We start from the raw sequence: 22,481 nt of genomic DNA on the forward strand, positions 1-22,481 counted from the left end.
TATTGATTTTCAGTTGTTTCCAATTTTTTTAAAGAATACTGAAAGTTTTCAATTTATTCTTAAAAATTTACACTGTCATAATACATGGTTCTTATCACAAGTTATGCTTATAAATTACTATTTAGAAACATAAAAATATATAAGCAAAATAATTTTATAAGCGTTTAAAGTTAAAATGTTGGTAAAAAGAAATACCTAAGTATTGAAAATTAATTTTTTCCTATAACGATTTTAGTTATTTTGTTGTACCTAATTCAAAACGCCTTAATGCAGGTACTTGAAACTTTTCATAATTACCTAAATATATTCATATTTCCTACACAAAAAACATTTTTAAAAATATTGACTATTTGGAATAATTTTAGTCTATATTGGTTATATACCAATTCACACAATTCTGCGGTGGTACTTATATGCATTGATTTAGAAAACGATAATAATAATACCTATATAATATTAAATCAATCAACAATGTGATATAATATTTTATAGATAGGTACAAAGTTGTTGGCAAAATATGTTTAACATACCTCTTACTTCTATTAGAAAATAAATTGCTAATAATAATATAAATAAAATATTATAAGTTATCCTTAGAGACTGAATAAAATTATCATACGCAAACATTGAATAAAATATAAGTTTAACATTACTTTTTTTTTCGTGTGTGCACTAGTTTTTTTTCGTCTACATGCGGTATACTCGTCGATGATATACGCGGTACGAAGAGTAGGAAAACGCCTACGCGTAACATTTAAAATATTATACGATATAGTGAAATATTTATATATATATACTGCGCATGCGTTCAAGGGAGTGTTATAGTCGTTGGCGCGTTTAACGAGCTACACGAAATATTCTCTTTTAAGCGCCCTTTGCACGATATCTCACCAAAGGACTGCGTTTTCAGTCTTACAATCGATGTACCGTACGAATTTATTTATTTTCCTTTTCCTTTCTGTAAACGAACATTCGCATCACCCTCACCTATTCTATTATATATAGGTACCTACGCTCTGACGCACATTCGTGTATACAATACATAACCCATACGCCGTGTATCAATGTTAGGTAGGTACTATAATGGTTCACACATAGGTTTTTTTTCTCGTTTATTTATTTATTTATTTTTTTTTTTTTTACATACGACTAAGAAAGATTGGAGAAATGATGCGAGGGAAAAAAAGACCGTGTGGCCGCCGTTTGGACGACAGCAAAACTACGGCGTACCGTGAGAGGCGAACAACAATGTAATAATAATGGCTGGATTTGTCGCGCAGTGACCCCTTGTTTGTAAAATCTTAGTATTTTTTATTTGAAATAGACGACATACCTATTCGCCTTCAACGGCTTTAATTCCGGACCCTTGTTGATGACTCAAATACTGCACGTCATGTCACAATTAAAATTATAATAATGCATTGTAACCGTATGATACCTGATAAGGTATAGCTGATTGTAGACTATATTAGCCATCACTAATATCAAGGGATCAGCAGATGAATGTATCAAGGTATATAATATTTGTGTTCTAATCTCATCGAAAATCGACCTATTTTTACCTACCATAAATATCTTACCTATGCCATATATTTTGTTTAATTCGATGGTTAACATTTAAATACAATTTTAGTCACAAAACCACAATAATCGCAAATAAAATTCAAAATGTACAATTCTAATTTGGTCTAATTGATTTTCTTCCAAATCAATTTTCCTCTAAGCTTAGTGGTTTTGTTTATAATAAATTGCATTTTGTTTAGTATAATTAACTGTATTTTTTTTGGTATTAATTATTATTATTTATTTAGTATTAAACTAGTTGTAATATTTTCACAGTACCTATATATCGCTTAGAAATTGTCAATTAAATCCATTAAAAATCATTGTAAACAAAAACAATAATAATAATAAAAATTGATATTGATATTTAGAGGTTGGCTGATAACCTGGATAGGTTTAGTTTGGATTCAAAATGAATCTACGTTAATCAAAAAACATTTTAAATCAAGTTTATTTTCTTTATTATTAAGTGCAGTTATTTGTGTCAGTAAACATTTTAAATTGTGAACACAGATTTAATATTATTTTGCTAATAATTCAAATTACCATTATATGAATTATACATATTTAGATAATAGCTAGTTGTTATACAAATAAACCAAAATATTTACAAGCTTAGGAAAAACAAGAAAAAATAGATTTGGTACGAAACGATGTTTAAACCTTTGGACTTGTCCCTTTCTATGGTTAACGATCAATTTATTTAAAGCCCCAATAGATAGTCACGATAGTGTATTAGAGTGGGTAAGACATTAGTGGACTTTAAATATCCAAAAGGTTTTACCCATACAAACTAAACTGAGAGCTTAAAGTTCTATAAATGTCTCCAATAAAATAAAGTGAACGCTATTGAATACCGAAATAGGAAAATTGAAATCAAACCGTTGATAGCATCTATCAATGCATGAAAATGTGTACAAATATACAATAAAAATACGTGATGTAACATCGCGCAGTAACATGTGTCTAGACATGTGGAAATACCTACTCTCCACAGAATGTTATGGTGTCACACACACAGACAAACACACACACGCATGCTAATATTTATTTACTTTTCACACATCACTAACGTCATCAGTCAACAATCGATTTAAATTGCAGACATTGCGTTTCTGTGAAATGTATTATTGTAAGTATACAGTAATTTAACACATTTTAGAAAGATTTACTCTGATTTTTCTTGATAAAATACGATGTATATTATAAACTAATATAACAATAGTAAACAATAAACGATTCGGTGATAATATGGTGAAAATATCTAAGATAGTAGGTAGGTAACAAATGCATTAGGCATTGCTAATTACAGTTATATACTACAAACAAAATATTGCAAATCATTTTTTGATCAGGGTCAACTTAAAGGGGCTATAAAAATGTAGATTGTAAATTAGAAAACTATAGTTTTAAGCTTCATTTTACATTATTTGAATATTTTGTTTGAATTAATTGTTTAGAGTTAAAATGTTGACACAAACTTGAACAATATTATTACGTCCAAAACGTATCGAAATTCCAGTATTACTTTTTATTTTTTTTGAATATAAATTTGACAAAATAATTTTGAACAATTTTGTATAGAACTTATTACAAATAGGATTTTATATATATATAAATAAAAACCAAATTTAAAATTATAAAAATAACAAACTAACCTATAACCTATAAATTTCACAGTATAACGACGTGTATAGTTCATACTGACTCCATCAGACAATATCAAAAACGATTTTTCATTGTATTTTGATCACATCGGGGTTTTAGTGTACAATTTTAGTGAAATGATAATTTCTATATGAATTTTTTTCCAATATAGTATAAACTTTATATAACTTTTATACTATAAAGCAAAGTTATATATAAAAAAAAAAAAAAAACGAAATAATTAACAATATTATGTTATTATAACTTGCGTTAAAACATGCAGAAACAAATCTAGCGTAGAAACTTAAGATTATTGATTGACGTTTTATCGTCTTCATTGAGAATTTCTGTAATTTATTTTTGCCACAGGTACACTTTAAATTTATAGAATATTGTTCATTAGTACTATTTTATTTATCTTTTTTGATATCCTAATATATGATAGTATAATTTTTTTTAAAATAATAATACAATAATTTAAAAAAAGAGGTAAATTAAATGACATTTGTACCGGTGGAGGAAAATAATTGATTACATTTGAAACAAATATGGTCGTGGGTGTTTAAAAAAAATGCTTCAAATATACGTATAATAAATACACATAATATCATATATTGAAAATATATTTTTGTTCGTTTGTATAATAACAAAGAAATCGCATTAGTCGCGTGTAACTGTGTAAGTATATTTGCCAGTTTTAAAAACAGGGTTAAATATTTGAAACAAAAGTATTAACGATTCACAGAATTAATTAATACACACTTAATTTACAATTGATTTACATAAATATTGGTTAATAATACAAACATAATAGTATTATGTTTATTTCACGTATGTGCTGATTGCCGGGTGTATAGTATATTATAGGTATATTATAAACGATGGCATTTGTAATGATCAATAATTGTCGATAACTTTGGCGATAGTAACCTAATCAAACTATTGGTTATAAAGTAATAAACGCCAGAATCATATACATAGCATAAGTAATAGGCCATAGCCCATCACGATAATAAATGTATTATTTTGAAAATCGAACGAACCACTTTTGGTAAAACTAAATTTACCCAATATCATCCTCTAACTTTTAGTTTTACATTTTTAATCCTAAAATTGAATTCTCGTAAACAACGTTGAGTAGTTGCTATTAAAGTTATAATACATAACAATAACTGTATTGTATGTTTAACAACAGTTCAGCGTTTTCATAGAAGTGCAGAATAATTTTATCATTTAATAGGGTTAAAATAAAATTTAAATTAAACCCTGAAGTGTATATTTTAGCTGTATGGATGGAGTAGGGTATCTATACTTATTGTACAGTGGATCTAAAAATAACGATGACAAATAATTGGATTTGTTATCATTTTAATTTATGTTTTTTTCCACATTTTTGCTAGTCCTTAATAAAACTCATTTTATAGTTTATAATCTAAAAATAGGTGTTGTCCATTGATTAAAACATTTATAATGGATAAATAATTTAAACGTCTTTAACTAGACAATAGCGCTATAAAAGAACATATCAACACATTTGAGCTCTGAAATAAGTTTTTATAAAACATATTAATAATATATCTCATATATATCCAACAGCTTTCTCATTGCACCTACATAGTGTCTACCTATAATAATAAAACGTAAGTATTCTATTGTTACGCCAGTTTTTAGTTACATTTAAATTTACAATATGATAATTTTATTATTATTGTACAGTAAAAAATGAAAAATAATATTTAATAATAATTGTAAATAGGTATGATAACAAATTGTTATTTTAATTTAAGCTAGTTGCGTTTTGAAATTGTGTAGTATTATGTAGTTATTAATCTAACTGATAGTCCAAGTTAAGCTAATCTATTCTAAAAACTACACACGAATTAGTCTTGGCAAATGTTTACCTAACCATACAAAACGATAACAAGTGGTGTCCAAAAAATTTATATTTGATATTATATTAATCAGAATACATAACAGAATAATATTATGTGCGATACGAAACAATAATGTGAGCAATATTTAAATTGGCATGTTTCAAATATTCTGTTTGTTGTATGGATTAACAACTTTTAGAGTCAATACGTTACGTAAACACACATATATTATTATAATATACACTGAATAGTTTACAAGTGACTGCATTACTCAAAATAAATAATGACGTATTAAAATAAAATAATTAAGTACCAAAACAGTTTTAATGTAATATACCTAAACATAAATCTAGATAATTTTGGATGATTGTAGAAATGTTTACTGGATAACTGATATTTGAATATTTCTGTATCATAGAAAAACTGTCAACAAAATAATACGATTGAGAAAATATATATGCATCCTTGATTAATTACTTATTCGATAGCTATACATCAAATTAGACAGGCTGGGCAAACGAATGACTAATTAGGGTGTACGCCAATCACACTGTTATTAAATATTAGTATTTCCAATATTATTTATAGTGCCAATGGTTCGAAATTTATTAAAACCGACTTTCAAATTCAAGACAGAACACCGAGAGATGAACTTGAGCAGGATAGTGTCACACATTGTCATAATTTTGAATGCAGTGATAAGTCACTGCATTTAAATACAGCTCTGCTGATTAAAGTGATTAAATTATAAAATATTTTCAATAAATAATTGGTGGAATTTCAAATATTTAATATCATAGTTCATTGTGCTGCAACGAAATAACCAAAATCGATTTCATAAATAATGGTTGTGCTTTAAATTTCCAATCGACTACATGCATATTTTTTAGAATTCCGCTTTTCTACAAAACTAACTAAATAACAATTTTAGTAAAGAAAAATATACCATCGTAGTACCAATATACTTGTTTCACTGAGAATTTAAAATTAAGCTACTTCGTTTGACATAATGCATTAAATTGAATCGATATTATAGGTAGTAGGTATATGGAAAACACTGGTGATTTATATTTGTGTGTATTTATTACTCTAATTATCTAACTATCACCACGAAGATAATTCCTGTGACCCCAACAGGTACCTACCAAAATGGTAAAGTTGTAAACACTTCAGAAATTACACGATATCCTGTAACTTTATACATTTGACGTGGGTACATGTTGAACTCCAGTGCCCTTTGGGAGTTATACCCTTTTCCAAGTATAGAAAGTCAAAAAATAACCAACGGTATCAAGTCAAATTAGTTGGACGAAGTCCAAAGATAGGTATTATGTCTAATCTAATTATTTGTTTGCCAATATCTGATTTGTATTGGTTTTTTATTAGGTAGTAAAATAAAGTTATGTCCTAATTTAGAATCTCGACAGTATATCCTGTACTCCATTAAAATAAATTAAAAACTTTGGCGGAACATAATAACTGATAGAATTTCAATTACGAAGTACCTAAACTTTATTATTATTAGTATGTGTACATACTAAGAGTAAAGAAATAATAAATAATAACCATAATATTACAAGAAAAAAATCATTTTTATGATGACTTAATATTTTTGAACTACGCATAACAATTATGTACCTATTGTTTTAAATATTTGAATTACAGTTAAGGAAAAAAAAACAATTAATTAATATACAACATGTGCATTTACTTCAACATACTTATAACAATAATAATATAATACACAGCTTTATTACTCACATCACTATCCAACATAAATGAAACATTCAAATATCAATGGTTGGATATCATGTTCTATACTCATTATTAAAACATATTGTGGGTGCATTATAAAATGTATAATATTATTTACGTATGCGATTGTCATTCGAATTAGAATACTAAAGTCATACACAGTGCCATATCGTTTGTAGAGGCGTGGGCGTATTAATCAAAACATAAAAATATAATAATTATAACCGAGGAATTGAGTTCATAAGGTGAATGACAGTTTCACGCATCTAAAATAGGACTTCATGGATTTCGAATTAGGTATTACATTTATACACACGTAGGTACCTATAATATAATATTATTACGTTTTAGATAGGCATTTGTAATAAAATAATTTCCTACTAACGCATTTCGTCGATTCAGATTGGATTGTTGTGTTTCCTCATTTCAGTGAACCATCAAAATCCGTAGGTAATTCATTACCGTACCTTTTGGCTTTTACTTATATTGACGTAACGGAACTGCTAAACAAGAACAATTAAATTAGACGACATTGGGAATTGAATTGAAATTTAACGATAACATAACAATATGTGTATGCGTTCAAACTCGAACGGACAAAACAAATAAAATGACGGTCAGGTATAATAATTCAATTTGCCCGTGGAATACATTAAAACGGAATCATCGTTCGAGTGTATAATATTATATTATGGTGATGAATAAAAACAATATTTAAATTAGAAAATAGACGGTAGGCAGGTATAAAAAATACGGTTTTATAGTTTAAAAATGTGACTAATTAAATGAATATGTAAATATTAAAACGGCAATTAAACATCGGACGCTTATCGACAGACATAATATTATAATAATATATGTGCGTACCTAAAGGTATGCTCGAAATATTATTAGCATTACGTACCGTTGTTTTATAGTGACAGACGGGTGTTAAAATGGCCATATTGTCACTCGAGTTTCGTACTATACACCATTATACCTTCATCCGTAAAGCGTTCGCTGCGCAATAATAATATGTGTTTTTGGAACGATTCGATTGTGAAGTTTACCTCAAGGCAAAAATTCAAATGACACGTCGGAGTGTGCCACAACTTGTCGTCGTCGGATGGGGTGAGACGGGGTGGGACGGAGGTGACATCGGTGACAGCAGGTGTGTGTGCACCGGAAGTAGAACCTCTGCATCAGCTTCCGTCCCGTTATACCGGAGGAGGGTTGAGTAGGTATACGCACGGTACGCGGATGAGACTTTATCCGGAATCTTCAGCCGTCGTGCGTGAAATAATATAATAATAATAATAATAATAATAATATATACGGACAAATTCGCCTCTCGACCACGACGGTCGCTGGGTAGGTTTAAGCACGACGTTTGGTAGCTATTTTCCCAACCAGGTGGTCGAGACTGCTAATGCGTCTCAGATCGTAACTCTTATTGGCTGCTGGTCCCGCCGCCGCCCCAGCCGCGACCGCATAATGCATTATCGATTCTACATATAATCAATGTATTATTATTATCATTATTATTATTACCTAGGTATAAAATACACGCAAATAATATATTATATTATATACGAGTTTACGCGGGCGAGGTTCACGCCGACATATTTTGATTATTTAACCGACTGTATTTTGCAGCCAAAGAGTCGTTTTTGTTTGTCGACATTTCTCGACAGCGTTCTTGAAACAAAAATAATAATAATACGTGCTATTGTGCTCACTCACATTTCCGTCAAGTTCGATATTTTTTAAGTACCTACAGACAATTCTCGGGACACACAGTTCGTATACGTCATAATACATGATAAACGTATATTTACTATATATTTATCTACAACATATTTTATTCAATTTTGCGAGCTCGAAATCATATTATTATTATGCACATAAGTATTTTATGTAGGAATATTCTATTATTCTAATAACATGAAAGTGCGTGGGTAGGTACCTATAATGTATATAATATTATATCTCACCGTATACTATATTATTATGTGCGTATCGATGTAAATACAACGAATGTGTGTGGCAATATAAATCCTCGTAGTGAAATTGAAAATGTTCATAATGATTTCCCTCGTTTATACTTAATACGAAAAACATGAAAAATTATTGTTTTTTATATTGTATAAAGAAATTTTAAATTTGTACGTAGACGATAAAAAAACGTAAAGCTATATTATGATATATTGTAGTAACTACTAACTAGTAAGATATTTTCACACAATATTCGTGTATTAAACGGAGTTGGGTACTTGGGTCGACACACAAATGAAATGTAAAATGTGAAATAACAAATTTCCCGTCCCCGCTTTTTTTTTCATACTTTGACATCAAATTATTAATATAATTTTATACGCATATTAATTTATTAAATCATGTTCCATAAAGATAATGTTACTCATCGGTAGAATCCTGCTGGTTTTTTTTTTGTTATTTCGTTGAAAATCGTTTTTTTCGTTTGAATTTTACATTTTTATTTCCAAATAGTTTTCACCGTAGGCGATTTAAGTTAAGCACATCATAATGATGAGTAGTGAAAAACCCGAAGATAAAAACACTGGTAAAAGAGCACTTAAACAGAGACGATTTTTGTTTGGGATTTTTTTGTTCTCGCTTCCCATTCTATGAAAAACGGCATCATGACACGTTTACAAATTTGTACCGTCTACATTGCGGACGACAAATGTTCATTCATTTATCGTAATTAAGAAAATAAAAAAAAAAGAGAGAAAATTTAAACGAGTTTGACGAATTCGATATAATTAGGAAGTCAGGAGAAACGACTTTAACAGGCCCATTTCACGACACAAAGATTAAATGACTTGAGCACATAATTACAAAATATCTCTGACAGAATCCGCCGATATTATAAAATATGAAAATTATATTTGGAATGTATATAATATGATTCATCCAATAATACAATAATGAGTATAAGTATAAGTGAGTATATATTATTTTATTTATGTAAACGGTTGTGTAATTTACACATCTGCAAAAGCAATTTTCAGTGATTTTCTGTTTATGTTAGATAACACGATTCTACCATGTCCCCCTGTTGTATATCTATCTCTCCAGACAAACATAGTTGTAGTTCCTGTGGGAAATACCGGAAGAACAGACAGTCATAAATGGCCGACAGCTATCACCTTCCAAAGACGATATTATTATTGTGTCATTTCGTTGTGTTTCGAATTATGAAATAAATAATTGAAATGTGGTATAATTTATTACGAGTGAATTGTATAATTAAGAAACATCTATAATATTATTAATTATTATACATAATTTATTTTGTATTTTATATTTTTACTATTGTCGTAGTACCTCCGCTGGGAGGCCTCTACACTCAGTCTAATCTGTCGTTATTTATTTTTATTTTATTTTATTTTATTTAATTCATCAATTGTTCTTATTGTTCTATTTTAGTAACAGATTGAATAAAAATCTTTTTAATAACAAAAAAAAAAAAAAAAAAATATTTTTACTACAATTAATCTAAAAATTTACAATATGTTTAGTCCTATTTTTGAATAATAACTAATAATGAAAATTATCTTTACTTCATTTGAACGACAGATTTTTTTTTATAAAAAAAATGTAAAATGGAATTGCAGGTGTTTATCATGAATTAATTTTTTTATGAATTGAATTTAAATTGATTAGGTACCCACATTTTAATTTTTTTATTTGTAAGCTTCAACAAATAAAATATGCCTAATATATTATTATAGATAGGTGTTCTTTGAAGACTTTATTTAAAATATTAAAGATGCAATGGCCTATTTTATTGATGTCTTATTAAGAGATATTATTAATCAAGAATCCACTGTCAACAGTCGTTGAATTTAGAATTGAATTATAATTAATTACTTATACCCATAATAGCATTAATATTTTATCTATATGTTAACCAAATTATTATAATTAATAATATATTTAAATTATTATTCTTATTTTTTTGATAACCATGCTGTAGTTATCAATATTTCCATAAATTATATACATATAAATATTATAAATATTATTTAAATTATCTACCAACCTATGTCAATAGTTTTAACGTCGAAGTTTACCTGTAATTTTATCTAAACGAATTCTAAAAAAAAAAATTAAAAATATAGAAAATACACATTAACTTGTCACATAGTCTGCACAGATAATCCAAATTATTTCTTCATAAAAACCACGCTGATTTATTATACAGTGCGGAACCATACATTATCTAACCGTAAAACGCTTAACTATAATGATAAACTATGCGTTATAATTTATTGTACAATATTAAAGTAGGTACCAATATACTATATATGTATATTGGTTATAATATAAATATATAGTTATATAATACATATTTTACTTCTTAGAATAATATGTATAATTATAAAAGCAATCATACCCAATACCATTATATTTGGAATTATTATAGTCCTGATTCAAGCATATCAGACAAATCTTTATCAAACTACACTAATATTATAACATTATTATTTTATATTCGATACGGTCCATACGGACATTAATTCTGGTTACAAAATGTCACTTTCGACGAAAACTGAACGACTCGATATCGTATTATTATAATTATATTTGTGGTCAATGAGGATTGTCTGGTAAATAAATTTTGCTAGAACTTCAGAGAACAAAAAAAATTTAGGGCCTATGGGTATTGAAAATAATGACATAGGTTTACTGTAAGTTATACGCGGACTTTTATTTGTATCACTATTATTTATTTTTGTATTAAATATTCTCCCTTTTAGAAATGACAATTTACGTATTTTAATACTTTCTGTTTTACATAAATAAATTAGTTATTACCAACTAGTGTATCGTAACATTAATTATGTCGTTCAAGTGTCGGTCGGTACTCGTTCATGGTTAAAATTACAATTAAAAATAAACTTTATGAGAAGAATTGATATTTTACAGTATGGTGTTGGTTAAAATTATATTGCCTGCCTACAATTTATTGTCTACAACTATTATAATATAATATTAGGCGTTTCTGCCAATACTGATACAATATAGACAACTAATAATCAATAAGACATTATTTGTTTATTATTCTCGTCAAATAAAATGTAATTTTAAGTTTCGTTTGGGAAAGAGATGTGTCATTGTATTAAAAAAAATAATTTACTTGAATAATAATATATAATGGAAAAAAATTAGAGAAGTTACTCTGCTTGTATTCCTCGTCATTTATATAGTCACTGATATGTTTAATTTAAATTCAATGATAAATCATTGTATACGAAAAACGATTCTGAGCGGAGACGATCTATCAGTCCATATACCTATGAATATTGTAATGTATATATTATTTTATACTGCTATTAGTAATTTATAATTTTGTTTATTATAATTTATAGGTAGATTATATTAACTTTTATCAAAAAAAAAAATCGCACAAGAATATTATATAATAATATTGTTCTATATCATATTACTTACTTACTAATAATATTTTTTAATTATTACAAAATAACTCAAATTCGCTAAGATAGGTAAGTTGTAATAATAGTGTATCCAATTTTTGTAAATAATATTAATATCAATAATATTGACAGTGAAATAAAAAATAAATTGTGCATATTATGTACTTTCATTTTTCGATGTTATTAAGTTACTGTAGTAACAAATTATAATTAACTTTGTGTCGAATTCTTATGCCAGCTTAGCTATTAAAATTGAAATTGATTTTTAAATGTTTGAGATCTTAAAGATTTTTGTCAACGTTTTGAACATTAAATACCAATCAAAAAAAAAATTTGCATTTATATTTTAATAACTTTAAATCACTACAAGCTATAAGTACAACTTCTGTATAACCTTGTATTACATTTGTATGCTTTTGGGCTTAATATATAAATTTTTATCAACATATTTTATAGAAAAAAACTTATAAAATTATCTAAATTTTAGTTTTTCCCAATTATTACAGTGAATTATTTTTATTTTAACACTCTAAAAGTACAAACTAGATGATAGACATTTTCAATCAGAAATCAACCTCGTTTTCCTACGGTACCTACCTAAAATGTGTCTCAAGTTTTTAAAATCATAATTTAAAAACAAATAAACACGCAACATTGTATTACCAATTGTACATATTACCGTCCTCGCTCCACTCAAAATCTTAAATATAGTTACACTTTTAACTTAATCATTGAATTAGGTATTCAATTATGTATTGACTTAATTTTTATGGAATATTTAAAATTTATGAAAATAATTACCTATCTAGTTATTTGCTTATTTATGGTATAAATATTATTAATAATTTGATAATTTGCATTTAATGTATATAATTAAATGTCTATTTAACGTTATAAACAAATTTAGTACCAATATATTATTAATAAATACTAAATTTGAATACGCTTTTGACAATGAATTTTGTTTGATTTCTTGTATTAATATGTATTTTATTAGGTACCAATGAAACAAAACATTTATTAACTTTGTATGAAATGTTTATGATAATTATTATTTAAATATGAATTCAAATTTGTTGTTGAAGTATTAAAAAAATATTTACCAATAAACAGTAATAATGTGTAATATTATCATAGTCATATTACAACAAAATTCTACACTCCACAAAAAAGTGCCATCAATATTAAAAGTACCGTTCTATAAATACTTCGGAATAAAAGCATAAGTTTAAAACTTGCAACTATGAACTTCAAAAAATCATTAACTAGACGACCAGAAACTTTGTGAATACCTAACTAATTATTATGTTAATTATATCATCATATTATAATAGTTAAGTTATCATGATATACTTTAAATGAAACTGCAGTTGATCCTAAAAGGCGATGTAATCGATATTTACAATTTGAATTTATTAATTTTTATTTTCAAGTTATACAAGTATATGAACAAAATTAATAGTATTTCTTATCCAAAATATTTAAATAGACGTCAATAAGTCTGAACAAACAAAATTAGAATATATCACTAACATTTAAAGCTGTTTCTTACTAGTATCAAGTATCTCAGTTTTTCCAATATGTTTATTCTAACTTAGGATCAAACAAATCCGAATTTAATGTTTTAAAGGACACCGCGCCCATTACATACGTTGTTCATACCAAATTTTACGTTCACAATAATTTATTTTATTCTGTTATTTTTAAAATATTAGATTACATCAACTTATCATACAATTTATTGATAAGATTATTATTCAGGGCATCTCGGATAATTTTGTTGATATTTTAATTTTGAAAGAGTTAGACAACTGTACGTTTTTTAAATAAAGTTACGGCTTTAAAATACTCAGAACTTGCTTGGTAATGAAAACAGTTATCTCTTATCAATAATAGCCTATACGATTATCCGGGGTAATAATCTTATCTCTAAATTTTACAATTGGTCAATTCACTTGAATTTAAAAAACAACAGAGTAAAACAGGTGTAGACTGCAGTGTCATCTAATCATCGCAATGTTACTTAATATTCTATAAAATCCTCACATAAAATATAATATTATAGAATATAAAATAAAACAGCTTCCAACATTTTTGCTACCGTTTAATACTGGTTCTAACCCTTAATTTATTATTTTCAAAAACCAGAACAGTTTTTTGAAATAGTTAAGTAGGTATCTGGTTACTGTACACCAGAAATGGAATCGAAAAACAAAAGTTAGCAGCCCCATCCATGTGTATTTTCAACGAAAGACATAAAAAAAAGGAAATAAATCCATTTTTCAAATGTTGACTTCTTAAAAAAATAAACAATGGCGGCACTCCACAAAATTCTATGAATTCTATGAACTATATTGTTGTATTACTGTTTTAGTTATCTATTTTGAAATAAATAAGATTGTAACGATGTGTATACACTATACAATATAAAAATATTGTCATACTGAAATGCAGAACAATGTTAGGAGACAACAAAATTTTGAATTTCAAGGATAAAAAAATGAAATAATTCAACACACGGTAATACAATTTATTGTAGGTACCTAGTCGTATTTATTTATAAAATGTGGATAAAAGGAAATCTTATTAATAAAAATTACATTTTTTTTTTTTGTAAACGATAGAATCAACATTTTTATCAAATTGATTCGGGATCATCAGTTTAACATAAAGAGTCTTTCCACAACACAAACATAGAACGAGATGGAGACAGTGCAGTCAGTGCATTAAATGATACAAGCATAAAAAATAAAAAAGTTCACAATCGAAAAACATCACGTATTCTATTTAACTATGTTAATATAATAATATGCTCGTATCATGATTTTACATTTATTTGCTAATTATTTTTTCTCCTATTTACTTTTACTCAATTGTTATCAGTTATTGGCCTTTTGATTTCGCTCTTTTGATTAAAGCAACCAATGCAAATATTATTCCATTCCGTTCTAACCAAAGTTTTTGATTCAGAGCGATGCAGAGAGGATCTGTTTGTTTTACAGAAGGTGAAAACGTGTGCATATTAATCGGAAGCTTTTTTATTTATTTTTTTAAAAATTTTATCAGAAAAAGCTCAATTAGGTCTAAATTATCATTGAATAATGGAAACCAAATCAATATTCAGTAGGTACTTAAATATAATCGATATATTAATATTATTAACATAAGTAATGGTTAATTTAGAAAAGTATATTTCAAAAATATATAGGTACATTGCAATATATATGTTTTGTTTTTAGTATACCTAACTACTATTCTATATATTTATATAGCTATATTTTTTTAATATTAATGAAAAGAAAACTCAAAAATATTAGGTTTTGTATTAATAACATGTATTATAGTAGATAAATAGTTTATTTGCGTAACACATAAAAATCAAATCGTATATAGTGCACAAAACTCTCAAAATATATTTATTAATTTTCTAAAAATATTTAATTTATAACTATTTTATAACACATACATCATGCTGTATACCTCATACCAAATCACCCAAATCATATTCTAAAAACAACTTCCCACAATATTCTATATAATATAATAAACATTAATTTAGTTAATTATACCTAAAAGTCACACTTTTATTTATTTTACAAAACTTATTTTGTATCAGTAGGTAGGTATGTTTGTGTCAAAAATACTGTACTTGTAAAAAAAATTTTAATTTGATATAAATTTACTAGATAAAACATATTTTAATGTGTCAGATCTCTATAAAAAAATAAAATACAATAGCCCATGGAAGTATTTTTTTTTGTTTTATTCTGCTAGCGATAAACGTAAAATCAAAATAAAATAATTATTTTTCGATAGACTTTATATTACGATAAAAAAAAATTGCGATATTTAATATGCTAATCGTATTCAAGTGTTTGAATAAATTCTTTTTTTGCTATTTTTACATACAAATTCGTTTTAAAACTATACGTATTGAATTTATAATTTGAAAATAATACAGTACCTGTATACAATATCATTTCCCGCTTATAATTCAGTTAAAATACTGCAGAGGAAAAAAAACCTGCCACCGTGTATTAAAAAAGTTTTGAAAATAACTCCTGGATTAATCGGAACACAACGTCATGCCTATAAATACAGCTGTATATCGGCTTCGTTTCGTCGAACATAATATTGTTATAATAATTCACCTACTGTGATATACTTTACTGCCTGTGTGTCAGAAGTGCGCTGACCACTCGAAGTTTCCGCTCGTGATTCGTTTGGGGCTGTTTGGTGGTATTATAAATATTATTATGATTGAGGTCGATGGTGGACGGTTATTAACGAGGCCCGCCTTGTGATCCACGACAACAGAATTCTCGAAATACGTATCAATACGGACGTCCGTCCGTTCGCAATTTACTTTGTAAAATATAAAAATATCACACCATATAATATCATAAGTATAAGATACTATGGTTATAGATATATCACCGAGACGACCTATTTCGCTAAAACGTTATTGTAATATTATGGTGTCGCGTATGGTAAGAAATAAGTTTTAAATCACTTACCGATTGAATAGACCGCACCTTCCAGCCGGAAAATTTTGTTTCGCCCTTCGTTGACCACTCCGTCGTCCACTTCATCGGGTGGCATGTCCGAACTGTTTCCATTTTTGTCTTTCACTTCCGGTCCACCGTCTCCGGTTGTCCCTCGTCCATCTACCGTCCGCTCAACGGCGGTCGCGGACGGCCTGTCGGATGTGCCATCGCTCTTGACCATGGCCGGCTTGTCGGATGCACCACCGGTCTTGTCCGCGGCCGGTGGTTGACGTTCATCCACAGCGCGAACTCCGGCGGCCCGGGACGCCTTATCCGATTCTCCTCCCTTGTCCATGTCCTCCGCGCGATCTGCGACGGTCGCGGAAGATCGGACTATTAAGTCCGTTCGCGGTCCGTTCGGTACTCTCGAATCGTATGTGAATATATTATAATGTTATTTTTATACGAATTGTTGCGTGTGCTATACGTACGCGGACACAAGACAGGTAAGGGGCTTGACCCGTGTGGTAGACGAGACTCGACTTGGTCTCAGCAGTGGATCGAGTGGCGGTGGCAGTAGAAACGGCACCGACGACGCTCGACTGTCTAGCGACCGATCCACGTGGTGAGTGGCAGCGGCAAAGGCGTCAGCGGCGACGGTGGCGGCGACAAAAGCGGCGGACCGCGTCAGCGCGCGAGCGTGAAAAGTGCGTTTTCCGGCCGAGTCGCGCGCGCGGTTCGCCACCACCGTTGACGTCGTCGGCCAATATATTCGTTTACTGTGCGCTGTAACCAACCGGGGTATACGGTAGGTATATAATTATATTGTTACCTATAATTTATACATCTCATATAATATTAGGTATACGTTTGTGAGTGCGTGTGCGTGTATAGTACCCTTTAAATTATTATTTTTATGATTATTCTTGACGATTTTTCGTTTCATTTGTCCATAATATCCGTTACCTATATTGGTGTTATATAAACGTCCAAGTTAAAACGTGTCATATTTTAATTCTCAACCATATCCGTATGACATTTACACGACTGAATGTGTTTTTTAATTTAAAATTTAAAACTATTAGTTTTGTTACTAGCCATTCGAAGATTTTCATTTTTATTTAAGTTTTCAAAACTTTATCCCCAGACTAAATACAAACTTCAAAAAACTCGTATACTGCAATACGCATCATTCACTTTTCACTCTGATCGCTACCAGGGTGGCAAGGTTTAAATTAAAATTAATTACGTTTATTTGAATATATTATAGGTTTGAAAAAAACCAATGTTTGAACATTAAAATAAAATAACTAAGCATTTTAAATACCTACAATAGTAAATTAATTTCAAACAAACGAACTATGCTCACAAATGAAACAATTTTAATTGTTCTGTAAACTAAATTAACAGATACGTTATATACTTTATAGCTAATATAATTTAAATCATAAACACGAGTTATTTAAATCATTCATTAAAGTAAATAATTATCTATCATTATAAGCAAAAATGTTTCATATGAATCATAGCGTGTCTTATGAATATGATATCTAATATCATCTTATATTTTGTATGATATTATATTTTAACTGTGTGAATATATAAAAAGTAACCGAATATAAGTAGAAAAGCAATATCGCTATTTTTGCAAACAACGATCGTCATTATTTATGATACAACAGGTGTCTAAAAAATAAACTTACTTACGTACCTACTAAAAATAGACCGTTAAAAACACAAACTATTTTTTTTACAATCCGTCACGTAAACTTTCATTACTGCAGCGTTATGCGAAATTTTTTGATTTACATTTTAGAAACGGATTAAGATTCAGTAGGAATAATAGTTTTAATTGGTAGAATAGTATAAACGACATATATAAATATTTTTAAAATTTAAAATCGATGAACGTAATTATTATGATGTAATTAGGACCATACATATTGTTATTCTTTCATATATTTTAACATAAATTTCACAGTGTAAAATATTTTTTGGGCACAATTTAAAACATAATTATTAGGTAGATAGTTCTAATATATTGGTTTATTTAATGGAACATTTGTATTCGTTAATTATATGAAATATAATTATTTATTTTGGACCAATATAATCGTTCAATGATTCATTCTCCAGCCCAATACAGTAGATAATTCTTTGTTCACATTCAACCAATTTTCAACCAAACCATTAAAAGAATCATTATACATTTTATAAACGGGGGTATTGTAGAATATTGTGTATAAAATACCCTCACACAATACCTGAGTTTTTAGACTAATTGTAATATAATTCACACACAAGCTACACAACGAGAGGGTGAATCGTAAATAGTTCTAGCCAACAAGGCATTTATTATTCGTGAATCGTACGGTTGAATCAGTTTTGTTTGCCTTTTAAAAGTGAGACAAAGTAAATATTGATCTCTGTTATTTCAAGAATGTGATTAAAAAATGTACCTATCTTAAGTTATAAAATTTTTTGTGAATAATTATATACGTACTTTTGTGGTACTAAGCGTTTTCTTATTAATATAAAAAAATAACTCTTAATTTTAAAACCTATAACAATTATACATAGTTTTAATTTATTGTAAAAAGCTTTGACAAAAACTGCATACAATTATTATTAACATTTTTTAATATAATATATCATGATGCATCATAATTTCAACTTGTAAACACAATCTTCAAAAAAGGAGTAATGATAATGGTTTTCACTGCACACCCTTATGAAAAACAGAAAAAATCGATTTAACTGTTGCAATCTCTTAACGGATAAACATTTATAAAATATTATATAACGACTGTTTATTATCTTTTTTTTTGTCTACAAAATGTTTAAATGAACCATATTAAAAACCAATCCCCTTACTGTACGTTAAAAGGGTCTGAGTGTTATTACACTTAAATCACACTTTAATTATCTTCCTAATGTTTCAAATAAAACTATGGGGTCCTAACACAAAAGTTTTGAAGTTCAAAATTAGAAACCACACTAACATAGTGTCGTGCTAACCATCAGTGACACTCCGAGGCAATCGTTTTTACAACTCTAACCTTAAGAAGTATCAGCTAACTTTTTTCTAGGTTAAACGAGAGGGTGTTTACCATTATGTCACATGAAAACTCATACAAAACTATAAACTGTTATTTTTTGAACGTGATGTAGTTCAATTATGTATCCAATGAAATTATGTAGTGGTATAATTTATAGGGAGGTACTTATCTACTTATAATTATTTACTTATAAATATATTATGTAAATACTAAAATTACTAAATAGAAAATAGTTAGTAACAATAATAGTAATATTAGATTATATAAAATAATTACTTATATTAAACGATATATTAATTTTATTAAATTAATTATTAACAATAAGATAGAACGTTTTATTCTTCAATACTTTGCACCCAAAATTAATTTTTATTATTAAATTATATAAAATTTGCAAAAATATGTAAACAATTCATGCTAATTTATGCCCAAGTTGTGAACTTTATTTATTCTATCTAAATTAAAAATAATAAAAGTATTATAATAAGAAGAAAAATATTGATAACAATATAGGTATTATTTAAATAATATTTATTTTAATAATTTCTACACTTCAACATCAGCTCTTTTTATTTTGCATTTTAAGGTATTTAAAAAATATATTGATTAAATATTTTTTACTGTGCGAAAACTTTTTTTTAGTAACATTTTATAATATTCATATATAATATACATAAAAATATATACTATGTACACCTTGTATATACGTACATTTGAGTGTTAATGTTTAAAATAACAATAAATAATTTAAACAAAGCCAATGAAAAAGTTTTATTACCATTTCCATGCAATACTTCACACTATTCTAACCATTTATTTTGATTTTACTGCAAAAAGCTTTAAGTTAACTAAAAATATAACGATCCCAGAATATAATTCTGTGTCAGTAAAGTAAAAAATATGTACAATATTTTTTTTATTTAAAGCATATTCTACAAAAAAGCTTTTATAAAACAAAAGTTTGTAGGTATCTACTACCTAGATATCAATATTTTTAGACTATGAGTGGTGAGTGAGAGAAATAATTGATTTTATGATGGTATGAGCTTTTAGGATTTTTTTTTAATAAATGCACCATATCAATTTTATCATAAGCTTAACCTATTTAGTTATTAATTTACAATAAAACCCTAATATATTTATATACATATTTACTGAGATGCAAAGTAATTAATAAATAATAAGAAGAAAAAAGTTTAAATTCTCGAACAATTTTTAGTAAAGCTGTAAGCTTTTCTCTGAATCATTTTTTTAATTAAGCGACTCTATACTACGCTACTTTCATATTTTAAATTATTATACGATTGTATAAAGGTACTAGTTTTTCCAATGATCTGATTCAAAACTGTATCTTGTAAACTGTAGTCCTTGATTTACCTACTTTTATGATAAAATACGAATACAACTGAAAATTAGAAATTAAGAATAAATTGATTAAATTAAACTCAATCAAGTACATCATAAAGTATGTTTGATTTGGTAAATTTTTGATTGGTTTTTGAGAAAGAATCGATAAGAATTTATTTTAAATAATATTTATAAATTTTACTAAGAAATCAATTGTACAATTCACACATAGCCATCCTTAACACTAACTTATTATGTATTGTGTATGGTGTACACTATATTATTATTTATTTTTATAGACTATAGTAAAAAAAATGAATTCACCACAAAATATAATTTTTAAAAACAGAACCATTGATAGAAAATTCTTATTAAGATAAGAAATGTACCAATGTTACAAATAAAAAGTCTGATAGAAAATAAAAATAAAATTGCATACTATATTCGATTTAATTTATCTATAGATAATAATACAAAATTACAAATAAACTAATTTAAATATAAAATATTATTTAACAGACGTTGGAATTTTATTTTAGTTTATGTTTTATTTATTCTTACATTTTGAAATTCATAAACAAGGTACATTAACAGACAAACAGTCTCGTAATCTGATCTTCTGTCAGAAATATTATCAACTTTATCAATTTCTTCAACTACATAGTTATAAATTATAATTATTAACATAATAATACTATTTTGCTTTGAGTTGAACGAAACAAAAAATGCACTAATACTCTATGTGAGTTGATAATATAATAATATTACTTCCATTATAAATATACAATTTTGCGGTCTTTGCTTATGGCCTATCGAAAAGTATTTATTTATTTTTTTTTGATTTTAAAATTATTTTTGGCAATATTTAAATATATAAGTTCTGAACATTATTATAACTATCTTTATTATTCCAAGACTAAATTGTCTTTACTTATTTCTACTTCACATTATTGCTTATTGTTTAATACATATTATGTATTTCATGTGCAAGTATAAACAATAATATCACTCTGACATATTATAATATTATGCCATGATATTATGATAATATTGGTGTTCACCCCATGAATAATTTTACGTAAATGTAATAATTTAAATGACAAACTAATGTTAAAAAATGTAAGCAAATAGCTTACCAGTTAGATGTATGGTTTATACAAAATAATAGTTTACTTCTGAGAAGACCCTATTCTATGTTTATGGTAATAATATATAATATGTACAGACGATAAAGAAGTATTTTATATCCGTTGATTATGAATAAACTATTTTTTATCGTTGTATTATTCCTGCTCTGAATTGGTGATT

At 27.3% G+C, this 22,481-nt stretch overlaps 1 protein-coding gene across 2 annotated transcripts in view; it reads right to left on the reverse strand.

Annotated features, from left to right (window-relative positions):
• Nucleotides 1-17,405, reverse strand: part of LOC100162857 (calcium/calmodulin-dependent 3',5'-cyclic nucleotide phosphodiesterase 1A) — a 424,716-nt gene extending 407,311 nt beyond the window's left edge. For both annotated transcript variants that reach the window (XM_029486979.1, XM_029486974.1), the window contains exon 1: nucleotides 16,798-17,405. In XM_029486979.1, coding sequence (XP_029342839.1) covers nucleotides 16,798-17,122 — 325 coding nt within the window. In that variant the 5' untranslated portion in view covers nucleotides 17,123-17,405. The remainder of the gene's footprint in view (nucleotides 1-16,797) is intronic.
• Between the last annotated feature and the right edge of the window lie 5,076 nt (nucleotides 17,406-22,481).

This window comes from Acyrthosiphon pisum, chromosome X (assembly GCF_005508785.2).
Source record: "Acyrthosiphon pisum isolate AL4f chromosome X, pea_aphid_22Mar2018_4r6ur, whole genome shotgun sequence".
NCBI classification, from domain to species: domain Eukaryota; kingdom Metazoa; phylum Arthropoda; class Insecta; order Hemiptera; family Aphididae; genus Acyrthosiphon; species Acyrthosiphon pisum.